General features: G+C 40.1%; 2 protein-coding genes across 3 annotated transcripts in view; one reads left to right on the top strand and one right to left on the bottom strand.

Annotated features, from left to right (window-relative positions):
- Positions 1–9010, bottom strand: part of fam222ba (family with sequence similarity 222 member Ba) — a 64173-nt gene extending 55163 nt beyond the window's left edge. Inside the window, exon 1 of one of the 2 annotated variants that reach the window (XM_058383508.1) lies at positions 8856–9010. The gene's annotated coding sequence lies outside the window, so the exon portion shown is untranslated. Of the gene's footprint in view, positions 1–6557; positions 6757–8855 lie in introns of those variants that run through there. The other variant, XM_058383507.1, reaches the window with a different exon arrangement.
- Positions 9011–12741: 3731 nt separating this feature from the next.
- Positions 12742–26576, top strand: eral1 (Era-like 12S mitochondrial rRNA chaperone 1). Its single transcript, XM_058382460.1, has 11 exons — positions 12742–12964; positions 13973–14134; positions 16500–16627; positions 16718–16795; positions 17071–17117; positions 17480–17541; positions 17868–17980; positions 21456–21743; positions 23646–23795; positions 23978–24058; positions 25756–26576. The coding sequence occupies exons 1-11, from the start codon at positions 12877–12879 to the stop codon at positions 25876–25878; spliced, it is 1320 nt and encodes a 439-aa protein (XP_058238443.1). The 5' UTR covers positions 12742–12876; the 3' UTR covers positions 25879–26576.
- The last annotated feature ends 991 nt before the right edge of the window (positions 26577–27567 follow it).

Below are 27567 nucleotides of genomic sequence, written 5' to 3'. Positions count from 1 at the left end.
ACAGAAGTCTGTCTCTCTTTCTCCAGCTTTGTCAAGTGTCTTCACCTGTCTCCTATAACCCGACTTTACCCTTTTGTGCTTTCAGATCCTGTTCCCCCCGATTTGGCAGGAGTCGCTTTGGCCTGGTCTTCATTTTCCCCCATTGTCCTCTCGGAGCGGCTTCTTAAGTGCTCCGGTTAATCTCAATGCATTAAACAAGCTCGCTTACGCCAGGCAGCCACACAATGGAATGCCGGACACAAGATGTACAAGATATGAGCAGAAGGTAGACGTGCACACACACACACACTTTCATGTGACTGCTTTTATGTCGTCTTTGTTCTATAGACTCAATGCATGCCCTTATTAGATGCTAATGGCAGACTGAGCCCACTCACGGGGCATAAAGCACAAGCCGGGCGGCAAAGCCATTTGATCCAGCAACTGTTGTTAAAAAGAAACCAAGCAGACTGCAGCCAAGTATCAAAAGATAGACAGGTCAGTCTCTCATGATCTCCATGAAAAGGCTGAATTTAGACACACAAACGCTTTAAAACTGGGTGGAACCAACAAAGATTTAAAGCTTTAAACCGGATTAAAATCAGAGTTTATCTATCCAGTTAATCCAGTTACACTGAACTGTTTAAGCCTTGTTTAGAAACAATCAAGAGTGTATACAAACGCATTTAAATCTAATTTTACTGTCAACTTTGATTAATCAGGTCGCTTCATTATATGAACTGTAATTTAAATTCCATTTTTAAGATTCATCTTACACCCAAGAATTTCTGAAATGGCAGCAGGATGGATTGTAAAGAGAAATACACCGTCTCCTTTCATGGGTTCAATTGACTAACAGCACACTTGTCACTTACTGTTTCAACGAAGCTCTCTTCTAAAGACAGGATGCTAAGAACTTTTGTGTCACGGTGGTAAAAAGTTCCCCTTTTCCCATTGGAAACGTACATGTGTAAGAAAATGTTGATAGGATAGCTAAGAAAATTGTTGGGTTGGTCCCGCCCTTTCTGATAGGTGAATCAATCATAATGGACTATCAGACTGAATCCTGGTTCAAGGTGTAAACAGGGGTTAGGATTTTAGGCCATGTTTAAACGTTTCAACATAATTATCAATCGCAATAAAAATCCTTGATTTGCTCTAAACTCTGAAGCTTTTCTTGTTGGTGCAACTAATCCAGACATTTCTTTATCTTTTAAGCTGTATGTAAATCTCCAGCCTGCGTTTCATTTCCATCCAGTGAAACGGAGCCTTGCCAGGTCAACCTACAGACATTTGATCCGGTGGCCTTGAGATTTTACTCTAGGTCACAGATTTGCACTTGAGATAATCCAAAGCCGATGTGTATCTGACACAAGCATTTACTGCCAAGAGGTTTTGGCAGCCTGAGAGTCAGAAAAGCAAATGGCCAATTAGCAAAGTGCCACCATGCTAATGGCATCCTTCCGTAACCCCTCGTTAGCAGCGAAATGAACTGAACTGGAGCAGACAGCAATGCGATGCGATGCGATGGCGCATCTGGTATCGATGCGTCTCGCAGTCTATATCACGCACTTGCTGTTCCCAAGAAGATGCTGACTGGTCAGGCCAGAACACCCACACTGCTGGGTGGAGAATGCTGATTAGTTTGGTCAGCGGAAGGTCGGCCATCTTATCTCATGTCACGCTGAGATAATGGCATCCGACCGTCACACGCTGCCTCCAGATCACTTGGTCTGGAGTCATCTGAGAAGACTGACAGACTGGGGATTAACGTGTCCCGCTGGGCAAGAAAAGACACACACATGCATGCATATATGGTTTATTCTTTATTAATAACAAATCCTGATAAGCAAAACCAAGAGCAGGAATATTCAGAGCTCTAAATATTCCGGACACACCTAGGCAAGAACAAACACGTGTCAGTCACATATCAAAAATCGCTTTAAAAAATAGGTGGGTTCAAACAAAAGGTGCCAAGTTACACAACACTCAGCTCCAGTCCACTAATTAGATTCGTGGAGCGACGTTCCAAAAGTGCTTATTAAAGTTCCTGTTACCACAATGCGGGGTGTATCGCTCCGCTCGTCTGCGTCCACCATGTACAAATCCACTCATATCGATAGCTTTAATTCCTGCCCTGTCATGATATCGATATCATCAGACATTATAAATAATACTTTTCAGAATATAACCTTTGACCTAAAATATCATATCTCAAAAAAAAGGAAGAACAGAGATAATTTCACTGTCAAATTTCCACATGCCTGACCTTAAATCTAAAGTAAATTTGAGGTAAAATGTCCTATTAATCAGCTGGTCCTGTATCTATTAAACCTTAACAAGTAATCTTATTATGTTAGCGTGCGAATATCGGAATACAACAAGGTTTAATATATTTCCCAGATAATCATTTCACCCGGTACAGGTTTAAAAAAAGAGCAAAATCACAGCTTGCATTTCTACTTAGCGAAGCTTGGCATTACACGGATGACACCATCGTGAATCAAGTAAGCCGTTTCATAAATCATGCCTCACCCAGTTTTCTTGGTTTCCAAAGCTTCTAACAGCCTTCCAGATTAATCTCAGAGCAGCTCTTGTGCTAGTTTGAATCTGACCAGCGAACCGCATGACGTTTTACAATCTTTACAATGTTTCTGCGGCTCAACTGATTGTCCACCTGATTTTCATACAGCTTTGGAGCACATCCACAAAGTCATAAAAGAACACACCTGAAAAACCTTTCAAAACACACACACACACTCACATGCGCCTCACATCAGGGCTCAAATCCAGCCAGATACCACCAATGGAAGAACAAACATGAACTCATTCTTCTGAACGTAAAATCAAACAGAGGGTGCCAGCAGCTGCATTATCCCAGTAATCCAGTCCAGACTGCCTCGGTGAAACCAAATGGACTGGCTGACCTCGCCAAGACGCTCCTATTGAGGTTCTTTGCTGCTTGCAGGTTCCCCTTGGGCTGTTATGAAAGAACCCTACCCCTGACAGGAATTAAAGCTTAAGGCTTCATACCATCTTCCTTCTGTTTTTGCGCAAGAGACTGTATACCTGTAAAAGCAGACGTGTCTGTGTAATAAAGAAGAGGTACAAGTCGAATTAATCCGGATGAAACATGAATGAGCCAGCAGTTAAGGTTTATTGCCTATGTGTAACAGAAGACGTTTAACTGCTGTGTGTGTGTGTGTGTGTGGCTTGGGCTAACGGCTCAGTGTTTAACCCGAGGGACTCTCTCTCTCACTCGGTCACTCCATTAGGTAAAGCAGAGAAAAGAGAAAGACAGACATACATTCTTCACCTCATGGCGCACTCTGGAAAACAGCTGTGCAAATGGGCACAGGCACACTAGACATCTGAGATATGAGAAGCGAGCTTGACAAGCTCCATAAACTTATACAACCCTTTGTGGGGAAAGAAAAAAAACAAAACACTCAGGACAACTCTGAGGGGAAAAAGTGCTGTTTGTTTGTTTGTCTGGGTTGTAAATGCTATAAACAAAGGTTTACTGTCCTTTTGAAGCATTAAAACTACCCACGTGAAAGAATAAATGGTCTAAAAATTTGCTTAATGATCTAAAAACAAAAAGAATCGGTTCACCCTCATCAAAAATACCCCCATTTTGTCCTGATGTGCTTAACAGCTAACTTACTTGCTAGTCACACTTTTTAATTTTAATCATATTGTCAACAGCTTCATTAACAGTACAAAAATAAATCGGCCAAAATGTCCTAATCCAAATTATTTTGTTTATCAATAGCTCATTCATCACTAGCATTTTGTTCACCAACATTAGCTAGCCGGCTCAGCACACAGATTCTGAGGTAAAGGTTTATTCATGATATAACATTTCAGGAAATGTTCAGTAAATCCTTTTTCCGCCTCACTACGTCAGTGTTGTACAGAAATCCTGAGAAAGTCTCGGCTTTAAAGGAAAACTGTGACTTTCATGCTGTGGTAATGAAGTTGCCCCAAACTATATAATCAAAATCAGTAGGACTACACCGATTGAAAAATCATATCTTTTTTTTTTAGTTCACTTTAAATTTAGCTTATTCAGTGTATTTGCCAGACTTCCACCAGCAGCAGTCAAGAAAAGAGCATTGTAAAAGGAAAATGTGTTCTGACCAGCGATAAACACTGTGCACTTTACCATTACACCACCTGTCATCTATGCATACAAAGCAATAAGTCAATCCAAACCAAGTATCTATCTACAACTGTAGCTATGCTTACACAGAACTCTGGGAAGATAAGCTACTCAGGTTGCTTCTCGTTACTCAGACGGGATGCGTGTCAGCTAGAAGGCAATACTTTTTGAGCCTAGACTAAACTAAAGCGACGGTATGTGCGTTTGCATTTCTGTATTTTTTTTTTGTTGTGTTTTCCTGTGCAAAGTATTGCTAGTATGTATTGGCAGGATGTAATTTAGTGATGAATGAGCCTGTAGTCTGTGGCGTGACCTGCCCCTTCCTCCTAATCAGTCCATTCGGAGGGCGCTCCGCTCATCTCTCAGAGCTCTAAAAAGTCTCAAATTCACTTATCTTGTGTGATGGGGCTGAAACTAATTTGCCCTGGCTCTCTCTCTCTCTCTCTCTCTCTCTCGCTCCGTCGTTCTCCCTCTCGATGCCTCTCTCCCGCTCCCTCCCTCTCTAAGCAATTACTATCTGTATTTACAACCTGTCTCTGAGCTGCGCTGTCAGGGGTCAGGATCCAACTGCCAGAATATAAAATTACATGACGGGAGAGTATCATGGCCTTCTGACACTTTCGCCATGCTTTCATTTTCTCTCTCCCACACGCTCACACACACTTTGAGTAAGACAAAACTTTTAGGGCTTGATTGAGACATCTGCTCAATGACAATCACTTGGACAGAAAGGTATCGACACTCTCGGCCCGTCTCTCCTTCAATCTCTCCATTCTCTCGCCTTTGGCACATTGTGAATACAAGAAGCGAGGCTGTTGAATTCGGCAGGGCGTGCAAAATGCTCCGCTGCGAAAGGCGATACATTTATGGCATGCATAAAGGACAGATTACCAGGTTTGGGATTTGTGCCATGTGTGCACATTAGCGGCTGCCTTTTATTCTGAACCTACCTTGTTTACGCCAACACACATGCATAAAGACTCTAATTAATATTTACTGAAGTGCTTTGCCAGCTTGGAGTGCTTTGCCCAACAACATTAATGACAAACACGCAGAAATGAACTCGCACTCCCTTTATGCACCCCTTCAGCGAGTTATGCTTTTGCGCAGGCAGGTCAATTAAATATAATAAAGCACTTAAAAGACAAACTCAGCCACGAGCCCTTAGCGCGTGGACATGGAGGCGCTCGCCAATTAGCACATGCATTAGTAGGTGGCCGTGTATTGTAGTGCTCGGCAGTCAGGCACCGCCGAACATAGTGGCTCTTTCTGTGTGGGCTCATAATGATCTCATTGTTACTCAACCGCTGGTTTGGAGAAGGCACTTCCAGGATTCAGATATGCTCTTTTTAGTATGTAAGATGTAGTCTTTAAAAGCTTTTCCAAGACCCTCTATGGGGTCAAAGAGGCACTATGGGAAGTTCTTCTTTTTTTTTTAATGAGAGTTTTCCCATCAGTAAGAGTTCTGCTTAGAAATTGAAGGCTGCATGTGCGAACACACAGCCTAAACCTAAATCTTCACAAAAGCACAAATAATGAATTTGTAGGCATGGGCGTTTCAGGATGAATATCCGTCTTGGGCTGAAATCTGAAATGCCAAATCACATAATGGTTTTCCGCAGTAAAGACAAACGTGACACCCAGACATCCAAATGATCCCTGAGTGCACACGATAATTGGGCTGAGAACAGGAGACCGGATTTCTGGGGAAACAAGGGCTCTGAAACTTAATTATGCACTCTTTGGAAATGTAGGGCACGACAGAAACTGCACTCTCGGGCGAGCTAATGTCAAGCTCTCGTTTCGGACGGACCCGAGAAGAGCGTCCGCGCGCATGCGCAGAACCATCCGTAAATCAAATAAGCACTCTCGGGCAAAAGAAAAACGCACTTTTAAGAACTACTCATGGCCTGTGTGGAAAGGCGAAGGATAGACGATATTCACCCGGGCACGGGAAGGAAATAAAAAAAAAAAAAAAAGAACGCCTCTTAAGTAAAGGATAATTGCATGGGATTGAATTTGTGCTCAAATTCTCGAAGAGACGCGCAAAATAACCTACTTTAACAGCTTACTACAGTGATCACGGGACATAATGCACTTTAAGTGTGTCACCTTTGCATATCTGTGATATTCGTTCCCAACTGTCATCAGTCTATAGAACTTTTGGGGGGGGCTGTGATCATTTACATCGCAGAAATAATAATAATAATAATAATAATAAAAAGATTTGCCTTGATTATTGCAATTAGGGTTGAATTCTAAAATCGCCATGCACGTCAACGTGACAAAGCGCAGAAAAGCACCCAAATCGTCGACTGATGAGAAAATGCCCCAGCGAAGACCACCACATATGGGCACAGGAGCAGACAATACGGCTGTGCTGAACGCTCCACAACAAAAACACGGTCCTTACCCCACCATCCAATTACAGACGGGTGACATTCGACGGAAGAGATGATTTGTGTGTTCAGCACAGATCCACCGGACTCGGATGCATGATTAAAATCCCAAAAGTGTGGCAGCAGAAAGAGGTGGATATCCGCACGTCCACAACGGAGCAGGCAGCTAAACCGGATCCGGTGGGTAGCACAGGCAACAGCGACTATTGCACTGCTACTTCAGTCACTTAACTCGGCCCACACGTTTACATCAATGCGGAAGCATCACACTGCGCCCACTCCGATTGGGCCGGGCTCGGACGCGGAAGTGCGTTTCGCGAACACTATTGGTGACTTCGAGAAAACGAGGCGGGGCTTCGAGGGAGGCAAGTCATGCGGCCGGATGCGATCCATGACGTCAACCCTTTGTTACCTTGCCGACCCCTTTTCATTTGTAACAGCGCGTGAGGCTAATAAAAGGTTCAATCTACTGTCGCAAAGGGCGCAGCGACATAAATCACATTTCTGCACTCGCAATCCAAGCCGCATGATTTAAAGACTGCAAACGGTGTCTATCAAACAAGGACTGATTACCATAATAAACTTTATCCTCGTTAGAAATTAAAATAGACTCTAGCCAATATGTGGCATGCATCCAATAACAAAACAATGGCAATATAGTGACCAGGCTGCAGCCTTGCAGCTGTAACTCACCTGACCAGCCCAATGACTCTAATGGGCAGTGATGCATCTGCAGTCACTAATCAGATACTAACAGTTGCTGATTTGAGCATCTAAACAACTCCAAGTCATGCATTGCAGATTCAGCCAAAAACAGCCATTCTGTGCATGTGCAAATCTCTAACTTTCCAGCTATTCTGCTGTCAAAACACAGAGCTCAGACACGCCGCACAAACATCCACAGTGACATTTTGAAACAACAGCTCTGATATTCAGCAAAGGTCATGAGGATGAATGCTTTTCAGAAAACGGAACGCGACTTTATTTGGGCACAGCCTGAGCCCTGCAGTGAGCCTGACAACCTGGACCTGAGATAAATTACTCTGTTTGTTCAACACTTCCTGAAATATTGCCTAATTCTAATGCATTTCAGCCTAAAGGACAAACCCTTTTGGACGAAACACATTATGCAATTAGCAAATGATTTTGTCTAAGAGAGTTAGTTAGCAAATATTATTGGATGGATGGATGGATATTTTATTGATCCAGAGAGAACTGCTATTTGTGTTACAGCAGCAATAACAGAACAGTGTACTAACAAATAGACTGCATGCCTATAAAATAACAAGACTATAATAAAAAAAATATACATATAAAAAGTTACAAGGTATGATGGATAATTAGAAATGTACAAGGCACGTGAATGGCTCGTGCACCTTGCACTTTTGGAAATATGCAGGTGCATTGTGTATTTTCTACCTTATTACTTTCATGCAAACCATAAAGCTAATGTAATAAATGCGCTTCAACAAAACATAAAGCCAAAAAGATCAGATGTAACGTTTCAAGTGACAAAAACATAAATGAATAGTACAGCGAACCAGGTTATAATACAGTAATAACAGATGACTGATAACACAACCGGCTTATTCGCACACTTCTCTTCAGGCAATACTCCGACAACACAACATCACAACAACTAATCGCATTTTAATTGTGCAAGAACAAGCCCAAACATTCATTGCATTTAGGTGCACAGAATTTATTTCTATACTTTAATGCGGCGAGTTAGCTAGCATGCTAAGACCCCCCCCCCCGCTTTCTAGTATTCATGCCGCCTTCACGCGCTACCTGAATTTTGCGTAAACACGAGTTTTCGACTCCAAAGTTATACACCAGCAGCCATACACGTTAAAACTGCAAGTACTCAGATTCCTGACTCATCGCTAGCTCTGATTCTTTCAGATTCTTGATAGAAAAAAGATGCGTTTTTTGTGTCTAATTATAAGTATTTTGAATGTTTTTAGAAACATAACTTTTATCAATCGCGAATTAATTCATAGACACTAGGTAATATTTTATTATTTACGATGAAAAGGGTTGACATGTAATAAGAAATAAGATGGTTATGGTGCACTTGGATGCACAGACTTCATAATTACATCTTGAGTAAATAGGAAGTGACACAAACCGGCTAGAGCACTTGAAGGCAGCATAAGGTAACCTAATAGAAAGCGCTGACTCCTTTGTTGCTTTCCTAATCTTAAACTGAATGTAGCACGAGCGATTGATTTTTATGTATTTTATTTTATTTTTTTTTATTTTAGAAATCATATAATATATGTATATGCAGGTGCAAACAAAATACTCACTCTCTGCGGATAACAGCAATGCACCTGGCTCAAAACATGGTGATAGTGTTTTTTTCTATTTTTTTAATTTGGGGTAGTGGTTTTTGGATGTGTTTTTCTTTCTCTTTTTCTTTTTTTTGCTCTGCGTTGCCGAATCACTGCTGCTCTGTCTGCGGCATCAACTTCCGGCGCATGCGCAGAGCGGCGCCCCTGCCTGAGAAAATCGGGCATTATTTTAGACTCTTAAAGGATCAGGTGTGTCTCGACGTCGCCTGAATAAAAATGGCGCCTTTATAGTCATGCAATCATTTCTTGTCAGCCTTTTTATATGTTTAATTTACATGACAAAATGTCCACTGCAGTTACAGTGGAGCTGGCTTAAGAGTGCTTATTATTATGGTCTTTGAAGGTGTGCAGATTTCACTGAAAGTTCATACCTTGGATACATACATAAACAAACTGAAACTGTCATTCATTCATTCATTCATTCATTCATTCATTCAGATATCTTCAGAAACTGTGTGATCGGTATCATGGTGGATCCCAAGTTAACCCCAGGAAGTGGAAAAACATCCTGAATGGAACGTCAGTCCATTACAGGGCGCCATACACACACTCACACTCATTCCCACCTAGGAACAATTGATTGTAGCCGAACCATCTAATAGCATGCTTTTGCATGTGTGGAGGAAACCGGAGAACCCGCAGGAAACCCACAGGGACATGTGGAGAACATGCAAAGCTTCACCCAGACAGATCCATGGGCTGTGGGCTGTGGGCTGTGGCTTTGCCCAAATGTAATGCATTTTTATTATCTCCAAGGCCCCCAGATGGATATAAATCCATAATATGCACTGGCAATGATGTCAATATGTTTTATGATTTGATAGAGAGCTCAATTGTGGAGCCCGAATCTTTGGCCAGAGTCTAAAATTTCTGTGACAGCTAAGATAAATTGGCTCATTACATGCCCACACCTGCCGTCTATGTGGCATTGACATAAAAAATAAATAAATAAATAAATCCTGACGCACAGAGCAAATGGTTGTAACTTGGTGAAAGCGTGTGTGAAAATGCATTTGGCTTTCTAATGTGTTCGGCCGCCGCTGGTACGTGATGTAAAGTGATGTGTCTCCGTCATGGTTAAACATTGCCTCATATAGAAATCAATACGTCCCAATTGATGACTTGTACTCTCTCATTGACCGAGGAATCCATCCTTGCCATTGTCACATCAACATTGGCTTGATAGTTTGCAGTCTGCTGTTTATCTTTCTACTGACAATAAAGATGAATTTATGTCCCTCGCTAATACATGAAGATTGAATCAGCTCGTTCACGGCTTTGCAATCCGTCAAGTCACACTTGACCCCTTCCGAGTTGTCCTTTATCAGAGATCGGAATTACAGACCAGCTTTAACGATTAAAGCAAGTACAGTTAGGCTTCAGGAAACCGATGCTAGTTCTGAAAAAAACGGGACAACTTATAGTCAAGCAGAGGGGAAGTACTCAGCAGTTGGCTCCATCAGGCAATAATACAAAGTTAATGACGCAGAATGGTGTCTTTCTTCAGCCCTTGGAGATGTCAATACAGGATGTTTAGGAACGGTGTTCCTAATTACGATTTTTATACCCAGCTCTGGCATGATTGACGATTTTGGTGGGGATGTATTATCGATCCACTTCACAGACAAGTCATATTGATTGCAGTTCTAGATTGAGTATGAATATTTTTTTTTGTCCTCCTCCTCCTCCTCTTCTCCCTCTTTTTTTTGCTCACCAATCAGAGCAGGAATTTAGATTCAGGGCAGCCAAATGTGACCTGTGAGTGGGTTTTTTTTTTTTAAATTATCCCTCTAAAAGCTTGCTGATGAGGGCACCACAAAGGATGTACCAGCTGTGTGGCTTTGTGCGCTGGGCAGCAATCACGCGTAATGGATCAGAGCGAGAATGCACTGTCTGCGTCCCTGCGCTCTTGTCCCTGGCGCTTGGCGTTTCATCAACTCTGTTGTTCCTCCTCCCCTGCAGCAAGGTTGAAAAATGGCACAGGAACAGCAGGTTGCTTCTAGCCTGATGGGTGTGCATGTGTGTGTGTGCGTGTGTGCGTGCGCATGTGTGTGTGTGTGTGTTCGCCTCTCACAGCCGGGAAGAGGAGACGAGGTCTGTTGAAATATCTGACATGACAGCAGTTTCTGTGCACCCACAGCTCCTAAATGACAATGACACCAACAGCAACAGAAGCAGCGGCAGCACGGACTGCAGGGCTCAGCCAGCTATTGTTCATCTCAAATTGCTGCTCTCTTTTGTCAAGATGAGCATTTTTCCTGCTCTGATCCAATGCCTAGGCATGCACTAAATCACACTCATATTGGTGACTCTCTACTGGAAAGGCTTTTTGTCCTAGCACAAGGCCCATAAAGTATGGAGTTTTACTTCATCTAACCACAACAACAAATTTTCACAGAAAGGCAGAATTGTACTAGAAATAGTGTGGCATTTGTGACCTTTTTTTTAAAAGATATTTTTAAAGCCATGAGATGATTATACAGACCTTTAAAATAGTGCTTTAGAGAAGACGAGAGGGAGAGAAATGTGTTGAAAATGAGAATAAAAGTTCACAAAAAGCCCTTTTGTGCTCTCAGCTGTTTTCACATGTGGGTATGTGGTGAAATTTCTAGTTGAAGAAATTGTGTGTGTGTGTGTGTGTCACAAGATTAAAGGTTGTTTCTTAATATAGATTACTCATTTATTTTTATTTTATGTTTGTATGTATTTCAGTTAATTAAGTTAATAGTAATTCAGTTATTTACATATAGATTTTTTTATCACTAGTTTTTTTCCTAATCATATCAGTTGATTTTTCCACTCTTTATTTCCTTTTTTTTTTTTTAAACAATTGATTCATTTATAATAGTATTTTCATGTGTACTGCAGTCAGGGAGAGCAGATGTGCTTTCCTGTTGACCATCATAAGCATCCTACACTGTGTGGAATACGCACCTTCAGTGGGAAGGATGAAGGATATCAGGTGGCTTGCAATCTGTCATCTCATATAATGAAGAGTCAGTGGCAACAATATAGGGACTCGGAGCACAGCAAGCAAAACAAATAGGCAAAAGGAAACAGTAGAATAGTGGTTCTGAGTCTGGGGTCTGATACACGGTACAAGTAGTGGTCACTTTATTTTGGTTCCTGTCAACAATCTTATTGTGCTTGACTCAGAGATTGTGTTTTAAATTCCTGATTATTGTCTTGTTAGATGATAGACATTTTTTTTTCTTTTTTCTCTGCTTTTAGATATATTGTGCATGCATATTGGTGCAGCAGGAAGCATTGTCTCCTCTCAGCACCTGAGCCTATTTTACTATTTGCTTTATATTTCTATGTGGGCTACTCGGGGTTGTCTAGTTTCCTCCCATCTCCCAAAAACATGCTAGATGTTTTATTAGCTATGCCAATTTTCACCTAGGTGTGTGTATGTGTCTGGAATGCCCTGGCAACCACCTTCAGCATGTATTCCTGTCTCACAGCAGAGACTTCTCCAGATCTATCAGGAAACTGGGCAGGATAAAGCAGTTACTGAAGGCGAATAAACGCTATTTAGTGTTTCAGTACAGTATTGGACAGTTCATGCTCGTGATGGCTTGCAAATATAAACTCAAGGTATCATCTCATTTAGTATATTTTACATACATGATTAATGACTTTTTAGATTATAGACATTACGACATGGAGGAACTATTAAAAGAAAAACAGTATGAATGCTTGCATAGTTTATATAGAGGATGTAATAGAAATGTTTGTATTCTTAATGTCTTAATGTCTATTCCGCTTATCCAGTAGGTGGCGCATGCGCATTAAGCTGTAGCGAGTTTCCACCTCCTCTTTGCGCGCTCTTTGACTCTTTGACAGAAGCATAATGGCTGCGCCCTGTGTGCATGTGTACGCAAATCTATACAGCCTAATCACCTTGCCTGGGTAACTGTGTTTTATGTACAAAGATTAGATTTTTCGCGTCTGAAAACGGAAAGGTCTTGAAAGCATGGCTCTGCGCATGTGCGAGTCGTTTATGGGTAGATCTTTGCGCTTGGTGGTGTCTATGGAAAGTGCGTCAGTGCGCGTGAGGACAGGTGTGTATGAGACAGAGAGCAGCACACTAAACAACACCGCAATTACTGCACAGGTTCATCATGACAGCGCTGTAGTATAAAGCATTTGTTGCAAAATATGTCCTCTTTATAGTATATTGCAGAAAGACACATTCAGAGTGCTTCACATTTTCATGAACGCAGTCATTACTCATCAGATTTACAGAGAAGATTCACATCAGCATTCGTTTCTGAGTCTTGCATGCTTCATTTCAGTTATCCACATGCATATACAGTACTTTTCTATATGTAAGCATGCATATACACCGATCAGGCATAACATTATAACCAGTGCCAGATGACGTGAATAACACTGATGATCTCCTCATCATGGCACCTGTTAGTGGGTGGGATATATTAGGCAGCAAGTGAACATTTTGTCCTCAAAGTTGACGTGTTAGAAGCAGGGAAAATGGACAAGCGTAAGGATTCGAGCGAGTTTGGCCAAGGGCCAAATTGTGATGGCTAGATGACCGGATCAGAGCATCTCCAAATCTGCAGCTCTTGTGGGGTGTTCCCGGTCTGCAGTGGTCAGTATCTATCAAAAGTATCCTTTAAGTACCTCGCAACTTACAGGACTTAAAAGATCTGCTGCTAACTTCTTGGTACCAGATACCACAGTACACCTTCAGGGATCTGATGTCCATGCCTCGAAGGGGTCAGGGTTGTTTTGGCAGCAAAAGGGGGGCCAACACAATATTAGGCAGGTGGTCATAATGTTATGCCTGATCGGTGTACATCACGTCTCTAGAGAAATCTTTTGTTAGGATAAATGCCATATCCATAAGTGCTAAATCAATTAAACTTAAAAAAAAGCCCTGTTTCTCGACTAGACACAGTTAAACTATCTAGCAGTACTATCTAGAATTCTTTTTGCCTTTTCTGTTTTCACTGTTCTGTATTCTGAAACCGTTTAATAGTGAACAGTGTTGTACAAATCCTGAGTTTTGAATTGAATTACTGGTTTCTGACCATTCTCCTCTCGTTCAGCTCAACATATCTGTGCAGCGAGGAAAGCTGCGATTCGCCATGTTCCCACCTGTTTCATCTCCAGCGAGGTTTTTCTGGACAGACTGCGGAAAGAAAGTAAGCTCGGCTTTGCGGAGAATCCTGCAGGCTCCCCTCCTCAAGCTGCTGTTCCACCGGACAGAGGTAATCCTGATCCTGATCCCCATCCTGGTCTGCCACCTCTAAGGTGCAATTTAAAAAAAAGTTCACACTGTGTCCTGTTTGATGTTTTCCTCCATGGTGGTCTCGAGTACCGTAATGTAGTGTAACTGTAGTTCACAGCTGAGTGCAAAAGTTTGCACCCCCTTAAGACAGAAGTCAGGGATATTTAAGTGTCACAGATGAAAAGTAGTGATATTGTCATATAGTGTGTTGAGATATTTATAGTGAATAAAATGTTAAAGAGTAAGAGTTTGCAGTCTCTAATTAGCATTTATGCCTGCGCTGTCTTTGTAACTGCGTCCAATATCATCAATATCATTCTCCGGGGCGATTTTTGATTCACTCAGTGTTTAAATCCTATCCTAAATATTTTTTCCAGATCTGACTGATTTGTTGTAAAACTCTTCATTTGAATGTATATATATATATATATATATTTCATTTTTTTATTTTTTTTTTGCAATATGTTGCACTCAGCTCTCATTAGGGCTAATATTTTATGTGAATTAATTGATCCACCCATTATTCTATTACATATTCATCCATCCATCCATCCGTCCATTATCCTATTATATATCCATCCATCCATTATCCTTTTACATATCTATCCATCCATCTAACCATCCATCCATTATCCTATTATATATCCATCCATCCATCCATCCATCTAAACCATCCATCCATTATCCTATTATATATCCATCCATCATCCTATTACCTATCCATCCATCCATTAATCCATTATTCTTTTACATATCCATTCATCCATCCATCCATCATTCTATGACATGTTCATCCATCCATCCATCCATCATTCTATTACATGTTCATTCATCCATCCATCTATCTATTATTCTATTACATGTTCATTCATCCATCCATTATTCTGTTACATATCCATTCATCCATCCATCCATCATTCTATGACATGTTCATCCATCCATCCATCATTCTTTTACATGTTCATTCATCCATCCATCTATCTATTATTCTATTACATGTTCATTCATCCATCCATCCATCCATCCATCCATCATTCTATTACATGTTTATTCATCCATCCATTATTCTTTTACATATCCATTCATCCATCCATCCATCATTCTATGACATGTTCATCCATCCATCCATCCATCATTCTATTACATGTTCATTCATCCATCCATCTATCTATTATTCTATTACATGTTCATTCATCCATCCATCCATCCATCATTCTATTACATGTTTATTCATCCATCCATTATTCTGTTACATATCCATCCATCCATCCATCCATTATTCTATTACATGTTCATTCATCCATCCATCCATCTATTATTCTATTACATGTTCATTCATCCATCCATCCATCCATCCATCATTCTATTACATGTTTATTCATCCATCCATTATTCTGTTACATATCCATCCATCCATCCAACCATCCATCCATTATTCTATTACATGTTCATTCATCCATCCATCCATCATTCTATTACATGTTTATTCATCCATCCATTATTCTGTTACATATCCATCCATCCATCCATTATTCTATTACATGTTCATTCATCCATCCATCCATCATTCTCTTACATGTTTATTCATTAACTCATTTTTCTGTTACATATCCATCCATCCATCCATCCATCATTCTATTACATGTTTATTCATTTATCCATTATTCTATTACATATCCATCCATCCATTCATCCATCATTCTATTATTCTTTTACATGTTTATTCATCCATCCATTATTCTGTTACATATCCATTCATCCATCCATCCATCCATCCATCATTCTATTACATGTTTATTCATCCATTCATTATTCTGTTATCCATCCATCATTCTATTATTCTATTACATGTTTATTCATTCATCCATTATTCTGATACATATCCATTCATCCATCCATCCATCCATCCATCCATCCATCATTCTATTACATGTTTATTCATCCATCCATTATTCTGTTACCCATCCATCCATCCATCATTCTATTATTCTATTACATATGTATTCATTCATCCATTATTCTGTTACATATCCATCCATCCATCCATCATTCTATTACATGTTTATTCATTTATCCATTACTCTATTACATATCCATCCATCCATCCATCCATCCATCCATCTATCCATCCATTACTCTACTACATATTCATTCAACCATCCATTATTCTGTTATTTATCTATGTTATTAATCTGTCTATTCATTATACCATTACATATGATTGATAAATCCATCCATTAGTCCATTATTTCATTACATGTTATCCATTCATCCGTTATCACATTATACATCATCTTTCAATCTACCTGTCTGTATCTATATGTCTTAATTCTGTCTTTTGGTAGTTGAACACTTTTCCCTGATGCTGAAAGATCCGGATCAACCAGAAAATCCAAAGGTTTTAAAGGTGGCTATAATCGGTGCTCCAAATGCTGGGAAATCAACACTGACCAACCAGCTCCTGGGCAAAAAGGTACAGGGTTTTTATAATCTTCAGTCACTTGCATGAGGTGATATTTTTTGTTCTTAGGTCATATTCACATGTTTTGTCCTTTAAAAACAGCTGTTTGCAGCTTCTAAAAAAGTGCATACTACAAGATCCCGTGCACTTGGGGTGGTCACAGAGGACAATACTCAGATTGTAAGTGATTGTCTAGTTTTCTGTATATTTTCAATTCATTTTTGATAAATACAGAGACATTTCAAAACTATGATCCTGTTTTACCAGAAAGAAATAAAAAATCATACATAAAATCGTAAAATAGGATTTCTGTTGCACATTGTCTTTAATATAATAATGCATATCATGTCATTATGAAACAAATTTAAATAAATGAAATTTTTATTTATGTATGTATTTATTTATTTATTTCGTTTGTTGTTTATTTATTTATTCATTATTTTTTTAAATCCTAGATTCTCCTGGATACGCCTGGTCTCACTACTCCATCTAAAGCTAAACGGTACAGTTTTTTTCAAAACATGCTTTTGGATTAGATGTGAAATAGTATTGGCACCCTTTATCTCTTTTGTATTAAAAGCTAGGTGTGTAATTTAACAAGGTTTCTGGAGCCTGAGAGAGAAGTCTGAAAGCTTCAGCTCATTATAAGCAGTGTTTTTAAAATATTTTTTTAAAGAAAAGCTGTTATTATGAGAGTCATTTTATTGTATATAAGTAAGTAGCCTCTCTAATTGCAAATCTAGATATTGTGCATCATTTTTATTTTGGAGACCTTAATAAACAGTGATTTTCACAGTGATTTTCTTTTTGGCACATGATTTATTTATCAAAAATAAACCCCCGTCTAATTTCGCTTGTTTACAGACATCAGCTGGAGGAGACTTTTCTTGTGGATCCACTGAAATCGCTACAACAGGCCGATCTAGGTAACGTCTACTCTGTATTCTACAGAGTCGTTGTGCTTAATGTTGTAAAGGTCAGAGCTTTCTAAAATGAGAACTTTTTCTGGACAGAGTGTTTTGTGGTTTCTTAGTGACATGACAAGCTGCTTTTATTTGTCTTATTAACTTAAAGAGAAGCTGGTGAGGAAATAAATGTTAACCGTCAGGAGCTAGCTTGTTTTAAGGGCGTTTCAAGACATGAAGACATGTCACGCAAATAGACCAGATTCCTTTTGCAGTTTCCACATGATCCCAATCAAACCACTGTCCTGTGCATCATAAACACTCATTCTATCCACTTCGATCTGCAGTGGTGGTGCTGGTGGACGTCTCAGAGAAGTGGACTCGCCGTAGTTTGGACTTTGAGGTGCTGAAGTGTCTGGCCTTGAATGCACATATTCCTGCTGTCCTCGTCCTCAATAAGGTAACCTCATTAATGCAGCTGGCTCACTGAACCAGTTTGTTCACGAATAAATATACACAACGCTGGGTTTTTTTGGGAAGTAGAGATGCTAAACTGTTTAACTGTGCTGGTCAGAACCTGAAAATCATCTTTATTACTGACATCTGCTGGGTTTTCCCAGACGACCTCGGGTAGAGCTTAAGGACAGGATGTTCAGTATGAGCTTCTAGTGAGTAAGAGTCCTGGCAGGAGCACAGAACAGACTGTATTACTGCAACAGGACTGAGGTAGAAGTCTACAGATACCAGATGAAACAGAGAATCAGCAGGAATTCAATATTGTCAGTGTAGCTGGTGTCATGATCTGTGATGTTACATTGTGATCTGTTTGTTACATTGTGATCTGTTTGTTACATTGTGATCTGTTTGTTACATTGTGTTACAATGCAGTGTGTTGTGTTGAGTTCTGAAGTGTTCTGTTGTCATGTTCTGATGTGTTGTGTTCTGATGTGTTGTTGCGTTGTGTTGTGGTGTTACGTGTTGTGTTGTGGTGTTACGTGTTGTGTTGTGGTGTTACGTGTTGTGTTGTGGTGTTACGTGTTGTGGTGTTACGTGTTGTGGTGTTACGTGTTGTGTTGTGGTGTTACGTGTTGTGGTGTTACGTGTTGTGTTGTGGTGTTACGTGTTGTGGTGTTACGTGTTGTGGTGTTACATGTTGTCTTATGGTGTTATGTGTTGTGGTGTTACGTGTTGTGATGTGTTATGTTTTGTGTTGTGTGTTGTGGTGTTACATGTTGTCTTATGGTGTTATGTGTTGTGGTGTTACGTGTTGTGATGTGTTATGTTTTGTGTTGTGTGTTGTGGTGTTACGTGTTGTGTTGTGGTGTTACGTGTTGTGTTGTGTTATGTGTTGTGGTGTTACGTGTTGTGTTGTGGTGTTACGTGTTGTGTTATGTGTTGTGGTGTTGTGTTGTGGTGTTACGTGTTGTGGTGTTATGTGTTGTGGTGTTATGTGTTGTGGTGTTACGTGTTGTGTTGTGGTGTTATGTGTTGTGGTGTTATGTGTTGTGGTGTTATGTGTTGTGGTGTTACGTGTTGTGTTGTGGTGTTACGTGTTGTGGTGTTATGTGTTGTGGTGTTACGTGTTGTGTTGTGGTGTTACGTGTCGTGGTGTTATGTGTTGTGGTGTTCCGTGTTGTGTTGTGGTGTTATGTGTTGTGGTGTTACGTGTTGTGATGTGTTATGTTTTGTGTTGTGTGTTGTGGTGTTACGTGTTGTGTTGTGGTCTTACGTGTTGTGTCGTGGTGTTATGTGTTGTGGTGTTACGTGTTGTGTTGTGTTATGTGTTGTGGTGTTACGTGTTGTGTTGTGGTGTTACGTGTTGTGTTATGTGTTGTGGTGTTGTGTTGTGGTGTTATGTGTTGTGTTGTGGTGTTATGTGTTGTGTTGTGGTGTTGTGTTGTGGTGTTATGTGTTGTGGTGTTATGTGTTGTGGTGTTATGTGTTGTGGTGTTATGTGTTGTGGTGTTACGTGTTGCGTTGTGGTGTTACGTGTTGTGTTGTGGTGTTACGTGTTGTGGTGTTATGTGTTGTGGTGTTACGTGTTGTGTTGTGGTGTTACGTGTTGTGTTGTGGTGTTACGTGTCGTGGTGTTATGTGTTGTGGTGTTACGTGTTGTGTTGTGGTGTTATGTGTTGTGGTGTTACGTGTTGTGATGTGTTATGTTTTGTGTTGTGTGTTGTGGTGTTACGTGTTGTGTTGTGGTCTTACGTGTTGTGTCGTGGTGTTATGTGTTGTGGTGTTATGTGTTGTGGTGTTATGTGTTGTGTTGTGGTGTTATGTGTTGTGGTGTTACGTGTTGTGTTGTGGTGTTACGTGTTGTGGTGTTATGTGTTGTGGTGTTACGTGTTGTGTTGTGGTGTTACGTGTTGTGTTGTGGTGTTACGTGTCGTGGTGTTATGTGTTGTGGTGTTACGTGTTGTGTTGTGGTGTTATGTGTTGTGGTGTTACGTGTTGTGATGTGTTATGTTTTGTGTTGTGTGTTGTGGTGTTACGTGTTGTGTTGTGGTCTTACGTGTTGTGTCGTGGTGTTATGTGTTGTGGTGTTATGTGTTGTGGTGTTACGTGTTGTGATGTGTTATGTTTTGTGTTGTGTGTTGTGGTGTTACGTGTTATGTTGTGGTGTCACGTGTTGTGGTGTTATGTGTTGTGGTTTTACGTGTTGTGTTGTGGTGTTATGTGTTGTGGTGTGTTATGTTTTGTGTTGTGTGTTGTGGTGTTACATGTTGTGTTGTGGTGTCACGTGTTGTGTTGTGGTGTTACGTGTTGTGTTGTGGTGTTATGTGTTGTGGTTTTACGTGTTGTGTTGTGGTGTTATGTGTTGTGGTGTGTTATGTTTTGTGTTATGTGTTGTGGTGTTACATGTTGTGGTGTTACGTGTTGTGATGTGTTATGTTTTGTGTTGTTGTGTGTTGTGGTGTTACATGTTGTGGTGTTACATGTTGTGGTGTTACGTGTTGTGATGTGTTATGTTTTGTGTTGTTATGTGTTGTGGTGTTACATGTTGTGGTGTTACATGTTGTGGTGTTACGTGTTGTGATGTGTTATGTTTTGTGTTGTTGTGTGTTGTGGTGTTACATGTTGTGGTGTTACATGTTGTGGTGTTACATGTTGTGGTGTTACGTGTTGTGATGTGTTATGTTTTGTGTTGTTATGTGTTGTGGTGTTACATGTTGTGGTGTTACGTGTTGTGATGTGTTATGTTTTGTGTTGTTGTGTGTTGTGGTGTTACATGTTGTGGTGTTACGTGTTGTGGTATGTTATGTTTTGTGTGTTGTGGTGTTACGTGTTGTGTTGTGGTGTTATGTGTTGTGTTGTGTGTTGTGGTGTTACATGTTGTCTTATGGTGATTTGTGTTGTGTGTTGTGATGTTACGTGTTGTGTTGTGATGTTACGTGTTGTGTTATGGTGTTACGTGTTGTGGTGTGGTGTTACGTGTTGTGGTTTGGTGTTACATGTTGTGGTGTTTTGTGTTGTGGTGTTACGTGTTGTGGTGTGGTGTTACGTGTTGTCTTATGGTGTTTTGTGTTGTGGTGTTACGTGTTGTGTTGTGGTGTTACGTGTTGTGGTGTGGTGTTACGTGTTGTCTTATGGTGTTTTGTGTTGTGGTGTTACGTGTTGTGGTGTGGTGTTACGTGTTGTCTTATGGTGTTTTGTGTTGTGGTGTTACGTGTTGTGGTGTGGTGTTACGTGTTGTCTTATGGTGTTTTGTGTTGTGGTGTTACGTGTTGTGTTACATGTTTTGTGTTGTGGTAGTGTGGTGTGTGTTGTGTTATGGTGTTACGTGTTGTGTTGTGGTGTTAGGTATTGTGGTGTTATGTTTTGTGTTTCATGTTATCGTGTTTTGTGTTGTGGTGTTGTGTTTTGTGTTGTTAGCTTGTGTTGTTATGTTATAATGTCTTATGTTATACTCAGGCATGTCTCTCACACACATGCAGGTGGACCTCCTAAAGAACAAACCCTTGCTGCTGGACATCACTGCAGAACTGACCGAGGGCATCGTGAACGGCAAGAAGCTGAAAGTGCGCAGCTTAGTCAAACCCAAAACGGAAAAGACGGCAGATCTGCAGGATGGAGAAGAGCAGATGCCGAATCCAGACGGTCAGCTCGTGAGAGGTCTGAGCAGAGAGCAGCTGAGGGCCCTGAAGAGTCGTAAAGGCTGGCCACTCTTCAAGGACGTGTTCATGATGTGTGCTACAGACGGAGAGGATGTGCAGACGCTGAAGGTAGACAGCATGTATATCAGATGTGTCTGAACTGGGTCACATGACTGCGGTAAAAGATAGAAGATTAGACGATTTATGGCTCGTTTAGCAATGCCTGAAAAAATTAAGAGTGCCAAAATGACTGATAGTTTTGAGTCATTCAGATATTAATTAGCTTGTTTAGTGTTTTTAGCTTGCTTAGTATTTGTATGGTCTAATATCCTAAAACTTTGATCATAATCTGATTTTTGCACTTACCAGATCATCATGTAAACAGTATCGTGTATTCTTTTACACCATCATCAAATCTCAAGAAATCTTAGATAGGATTTATATAGGATATAAGTGACAACTGACAACGTAAATGATCTTGATGTTCTTTCGGCTGCTCCCTGCTCAGGGTCGGGGTCTTCCTGACGCAACCCTCCCATTTTATCCGTGCTTGGGACCGGCACTAAGAGTTAACTCTTCAGTGGCCAGGGTAGCTCCCTTCCCGGGATTCGAACCCGGGTCACAGCAATGAGAGCACGGGGGACCAGAACAGCCCCACAACTGACATCTTAAATAACCAACCTGATCATAATAATTAAATCAAGGAAATACTGATTATAATAATCAGAGGGGTTTTTATTCGATCTGAAGAGATTTATGCTAATCAGATTATTCCGCACATTTATACTGTTAATCAGCTTTCGTTATATCTGTGTATATAGGAAGAGAAAGAGTTTGTCTCTGTCTGAATAGGGGGGAAAAAAGCATGATGTTCAGTAGTGTTTATCAGCACCACTCTGCTAATTAATTAGATTGTAGTCAAAGTATTTACGATCTGCTTGATGTAAGGAGCAACAACGCTGCCACATCACTACCGGAGCATGTAATTAAACTAATAGCTGTACTACTTGCGGAGATATCATTCAACAAAATCCTGACGAGTGACTCATGTATATAGATTTTCCTCTCTATCTCACTGCACAAATGATTCCCATAACCATTTTTCTTTGTTTTTGGTTGGTCATCTAATGTTTTTTTGGAACATGTAAAACTCTTGGTTGTAATGGTACATGCTGGGGGAGATAAAGAGATGATCTGGCAACCACCAGTAACTAAAACCTCTCAGCATTTATATCATCTGAGGATTACTTTATTTCCGTATCATTCATCCAGAAATAATAATAATAATAATAATAATAGCAATAAAAAAAACAACCCCCCCCATTAAAAAGCTTTTATATATATGACAAAAAATTATAATAGAAATTATAATATAAGCTATCATTATTATTATTATTATTATTATTATTATTATTATTATTATTATTATTATTATTATTATTATTATTATTTGTTTACAATCATTTTTAATCTACAATTTTTCAAATTTTAAATTAAATATAAAGTTAAAATGCTTTGGCTTTTGCAGCGCTAATAACCAAAAAGAGGATATTTCTAAACCACCTACATCATCATCATCATTCACTCCCAACGTGCATCAACGAGCCTTGACCATCCATGACCCTGTCACCGGTACACCACTGTTCCTTCTTTGGACCACTTTTGATAGATACTGACCACTGCAGACCGGGAACACCCCACAAGAGCTGCAGTTTTGGAGATGCTCTGATCCAGTCGTCTAGCCATCACAATTTGGCCCTTCATCAAACTCGCTCAAATCCTTACGCTTGCCCATTTTTCCTGCTTCTAACACATCAACTTTGAGGACAAAATGTTCACTTGCTGCCTAATATATCCCACCCACTAACAGGTGCCATGATGAGGAGATCATCAGTGTTACTCACTTCACCTGGCACTGGTTATAATGTTATGCCTGATTGTTGTAATGTGTCACAGTGTTGATTTTAGGGTATATCAATATTACTGTGAATAAGTATGTGCTCATTATATGACTCTGTCTGAAATCGATAGAATTATCTCATGGTGGAGGCGAAGCCCGGTGCGTGGCAGTACCACAGTACAGTTCTCACAGATCAGAGCCCAGAGGACATCTGCACCAGCACCATCCGAGAGAAACTACTGGAGTATCTTCCTCAGGAGGTGCCTTATACAGTGACTCAGGTAGAGCTCACCATAAGAAATACACACCTACATGTGTACACACACTGTTCCATTGCAGTTCCTCTCTTCCCCCTCATTCTTTCTTCCCTCTGACTCCAAAGCCTTAAAGCTTTCGTTCCTGCTGAACAGTGGGAGTTTTCTTCCATTACTGTAACATGTAAGCTCTATGCTGCGTTTCACAGAACATTGAACTCTGGAGGGAAACAGACGATGGCAATTTGGACATCTCCATCAAACTGTATGTGAAGAAGGACAGCCATATGGTGAGAAATGCAACTCAGAACTGTTTGTGCAGATGCTGAAAGACAAAAAGAAATTTTGAGACATTTTGAATAAACACCTGGAGACTTTTTCCAGCATCACTGAAATCAACATTTTCATACCTAGATTTGCTTATGTGTATCATGTTTCACAAAACTCTGACGGAGGAAGCTGTAATGTAAGCAGTCAGACTCTTTAATTTAATCTGCGCTAGACCCAAAGCTTATGGCAGGTGTTATTCTATGAATATCAAATAATTGCTTACCTTCTCGCTCCATTATGCCTGCCAGCTGAAATTAAATTGGCTACCAAAAGACAGTTACATGGTCCGGGGAGTAAAAACAAGCGCAGGATGCTCAGGAAACTTAAGACATCTCACACTTGAACAAGACTTGAAATAATTCACTTATAATAATTCACGGCGCTTCTGAAATCTCAAATCTGTTCAGAAAGTGTTTTCTAGAAATCAGTAGGTTTGGATTAATCATTGTTAATTGTTGTGCTATCATTTCTATAATAATAGCTCACTCACTGCCTAGTTCAGCTGTGTTACATGTAATACTTGATATTGTGGTGACTTTCTGGTATTTAATATTTGTGGAAGGAGTCTCCAGTGTCAGGAAATCCATCACAGGAAAAGTGTTTTATTTTTCAGCTGTTTGTAGCTGGATATACGCCGATCAGGCATAACATTATAACCAGTGTCAGGTGAAGTAGGTAACACTGATGATCTCCTCATCATGGCTCCTGTTAGTGGGTGGGATATATTAGGCAGCAAGTGAACATTTTGTCCTCAAAGTTGATGTGTTAGAAGCAGGAAAAATGGGCAAGTGTAAGGATTTGAGCGAGTTTGACGAAGGGCCAAATTGTGATGGTTAGACGACTGGATCAGAGCATCTCCAAAACTGCAGCTCTTGTGGGGTGTTCCCGGTCTGCAGTGGTCAGTATCTATTAGAAGTGGTCCAAGGAAGGAACAGTGGTGAACTGGCGACAGGGTCATTGGTGGCCAAGGCTCGTGGCCAAAGGCTGGTCCGTGTGATCCGATCCAACAGACGAGCTACTGTTGCTCAAATTGCTGAAGAAGTTAACGCTGGTTCTGATAGAAAGGTGTCAGAATACACAGTGCATGACGGGTCAGGGCAGCAATAGGGGGACCAACACAATATTAGGCAGGTGGTCATAATGTTATGGCTGATTGGTGTATAACAGGAGCTTATTTGGCTCCTGGATGTTCCACAAGATTAGAAACAATCTATTTTTTTAAAAATAGAAGGAGGATGTGGTGTGTGTTTTTTTTTAAATGTAAAATTTAGACAATTTTATGAACGTAAAATTGCAAATTAGTGTCAGAAAGTCACTATTTTATTACTTTTGTACATAATCTCCTCCATTTTGTTCAGTGCAACTATTCCAGTAATTTATTTATTAATGTCTGGATTCTTCTAAAAAAGAAAACCCAAATTAGATTCAATTCTAATCTTTTAAGGTTTTTGTTCGACTTGTATTTAAATATTTAAGCAGATTCCTGTCTTTCAAAGCAGATTCATGCATTTTTAACAAGTTAAAATCAGTAACCGTGCACTTGCTGAACTGGATTAGTGTCTTTTTAGGACTGACCTATAGCTATAGATAGCTTTCTGAACTTATAGCCATGTTTTTGCTCTCTTTTTTTCTCTTTCTTTGTGATTATTTGAAACAGAAAATGGTGATTGGTCCTGGGGGGCAGCTGATAGCTCGAATAGCCCGGGAAGCAGGACTGGACCTCTCGAATGCCTTCATGTGTGATGTACGGCTGAAAATATCCGCCACTCTGAAGAACTGAAGTGGACCGAGCTCTGATCTTTCTTTGATGAATCGGCCCTGAGGTCTGCAAAAACTCCAGACTTGAACAAAGATGACTCTTGGAGGCTTCAGTTTGTCTCGTGGACAACATGTGAACTGTCTTATCTCTCACACAGCTCTGTGTGTAACAGTCACATTTGGGACACAGCCTGCTTTCTGAACTCAAGCTGCTGTTGCAGTGTCCTAGGACTTTTAGCCCCGAGTCTATTTATTATTAGTAAGGTCTTTATTCAGAATCTCATTTTAGCAGCGGGATACATCATGAATAAATCAGCATTGTTCCAGAACGGCTGAAAATGTGTCCCGGTCGGAATTGCTGATGAGGTTCAAGCAGAGTTGAGACACTTTACAGGGAACTTTTGGCTCTAATGCTTTCAGTTCCTTATCCAAGCTGCCCACAGACCTGGTTTTGACCCGAGATTCTCATTCAGCTGGATCAGAGACCCATCTTTCAGTCTTCATGGTTGTTGTTTTTTTTTTGTTTTTTTTGTCCATATTATTAATTGTAACTGAATGTATTTAATTGTATAATAAAACTGTAATGGGGATGGTTGATGTGGAAAAAAATAGCATATCACAAGAGTTGAAGATATCTTCAGTATACACATGTCTTTGGCCAAATGCCAGAGCTTGGGGCTTTTGGGGTGGGAGGCTTCACAAACAGAAAAGAAATTAAAATATATATATTTTTTTAAAATAATAAAATAGCATTAATTAATTAATTTAATTAATTAATTTTTATATTCATAAAATGTATTTTAAAAATGTACAAATTAAAAAGTAAAAAAATCTATTATTTTTACTTATAATGCTTTTGAAAAGTATTTTTTTGTTTTTTTTAAAAAGGAAAACACTTTATTAATGAAAAGTCAGTCCTGTCAGTAGGACACTACCCTATTGAGTCCAAAAATAAAACATATAAAATAAATAACAAAACCAGACATTGCCCTGAAAGTCGAGCCTACTTTTGAGTAGTATATAAAACACGTTGTGAAAAGTTCTTGCGTTAAACAGAGCACTTTTATCGGCCAAAAGTTTTTCCGGCTGCACGTTTTTTTATATGCTCAAGTCCTGAATATGGAAAATGAATGAAATGAACCTGTTGGTACTGGAATACTATTCAACTTCCAGTGTATAGTTTAGTCATAAAATCCCCAACAACTGAATATTACCCGTGATGCTCATAAAGTAGTATAATGATGTTAATATAATCTAATATCCCAGATATCCCATTGTTATATTAGCAGCTGTACCCTGCAGTTATTTATGTGCTACGAGGTTTTTATTTAGCTCTTTGCCAGCTCTTAGCAGTCTTTCCCTCTCTCTCGGTTCCTGCTTGTCTTTCACAGCTGCTGGAGCTTAACTAAAGGCGCAGCCCCACAGGGCTACATTACCTCTCTAATGGAGCTCTAACCTGCCACTAAAATAGGCACAAAATGGCTGGGATGCATTTGTTCTTGTATCCTCCCGTGTGGTTGAACCTGGCAGGCAGTCACTTCTTATCCAGGCCATGGTGATGGATCGCTAATTCATAGATAAGCTAGCCCAAAGCAAGGTTTCTCTCTTTCTCTCTCTCTCTCTCTCTCTCTCTCTCTCTCTCTCTCTCTATCTCAGTCCATTTTCCTTGCTGAGCTATTTGAGGTCACTGACAATAAGGCCATTTAAAAAG

The sequence above is a fragment of the Hemibagrus wyckioides genome, linkage group LG28 (assembly GCF_019097595.1).
Source record: "Hemibagrus wyckioides isolate EC202008001 linkage group LG28, SWU_Hwy_1.0, whole genome shotgun sequence".
NCBI lineage: Eukaryota > Metazoa > Chordata > Actinopteri > Siluriformes > Bagridae > Hemibagrus > Hemibagrus wyckioides.
Note: the sequence above shows the minus strand (reverse complement) of the source record. Positions and strands in the feature narration are given on the sequence as shown.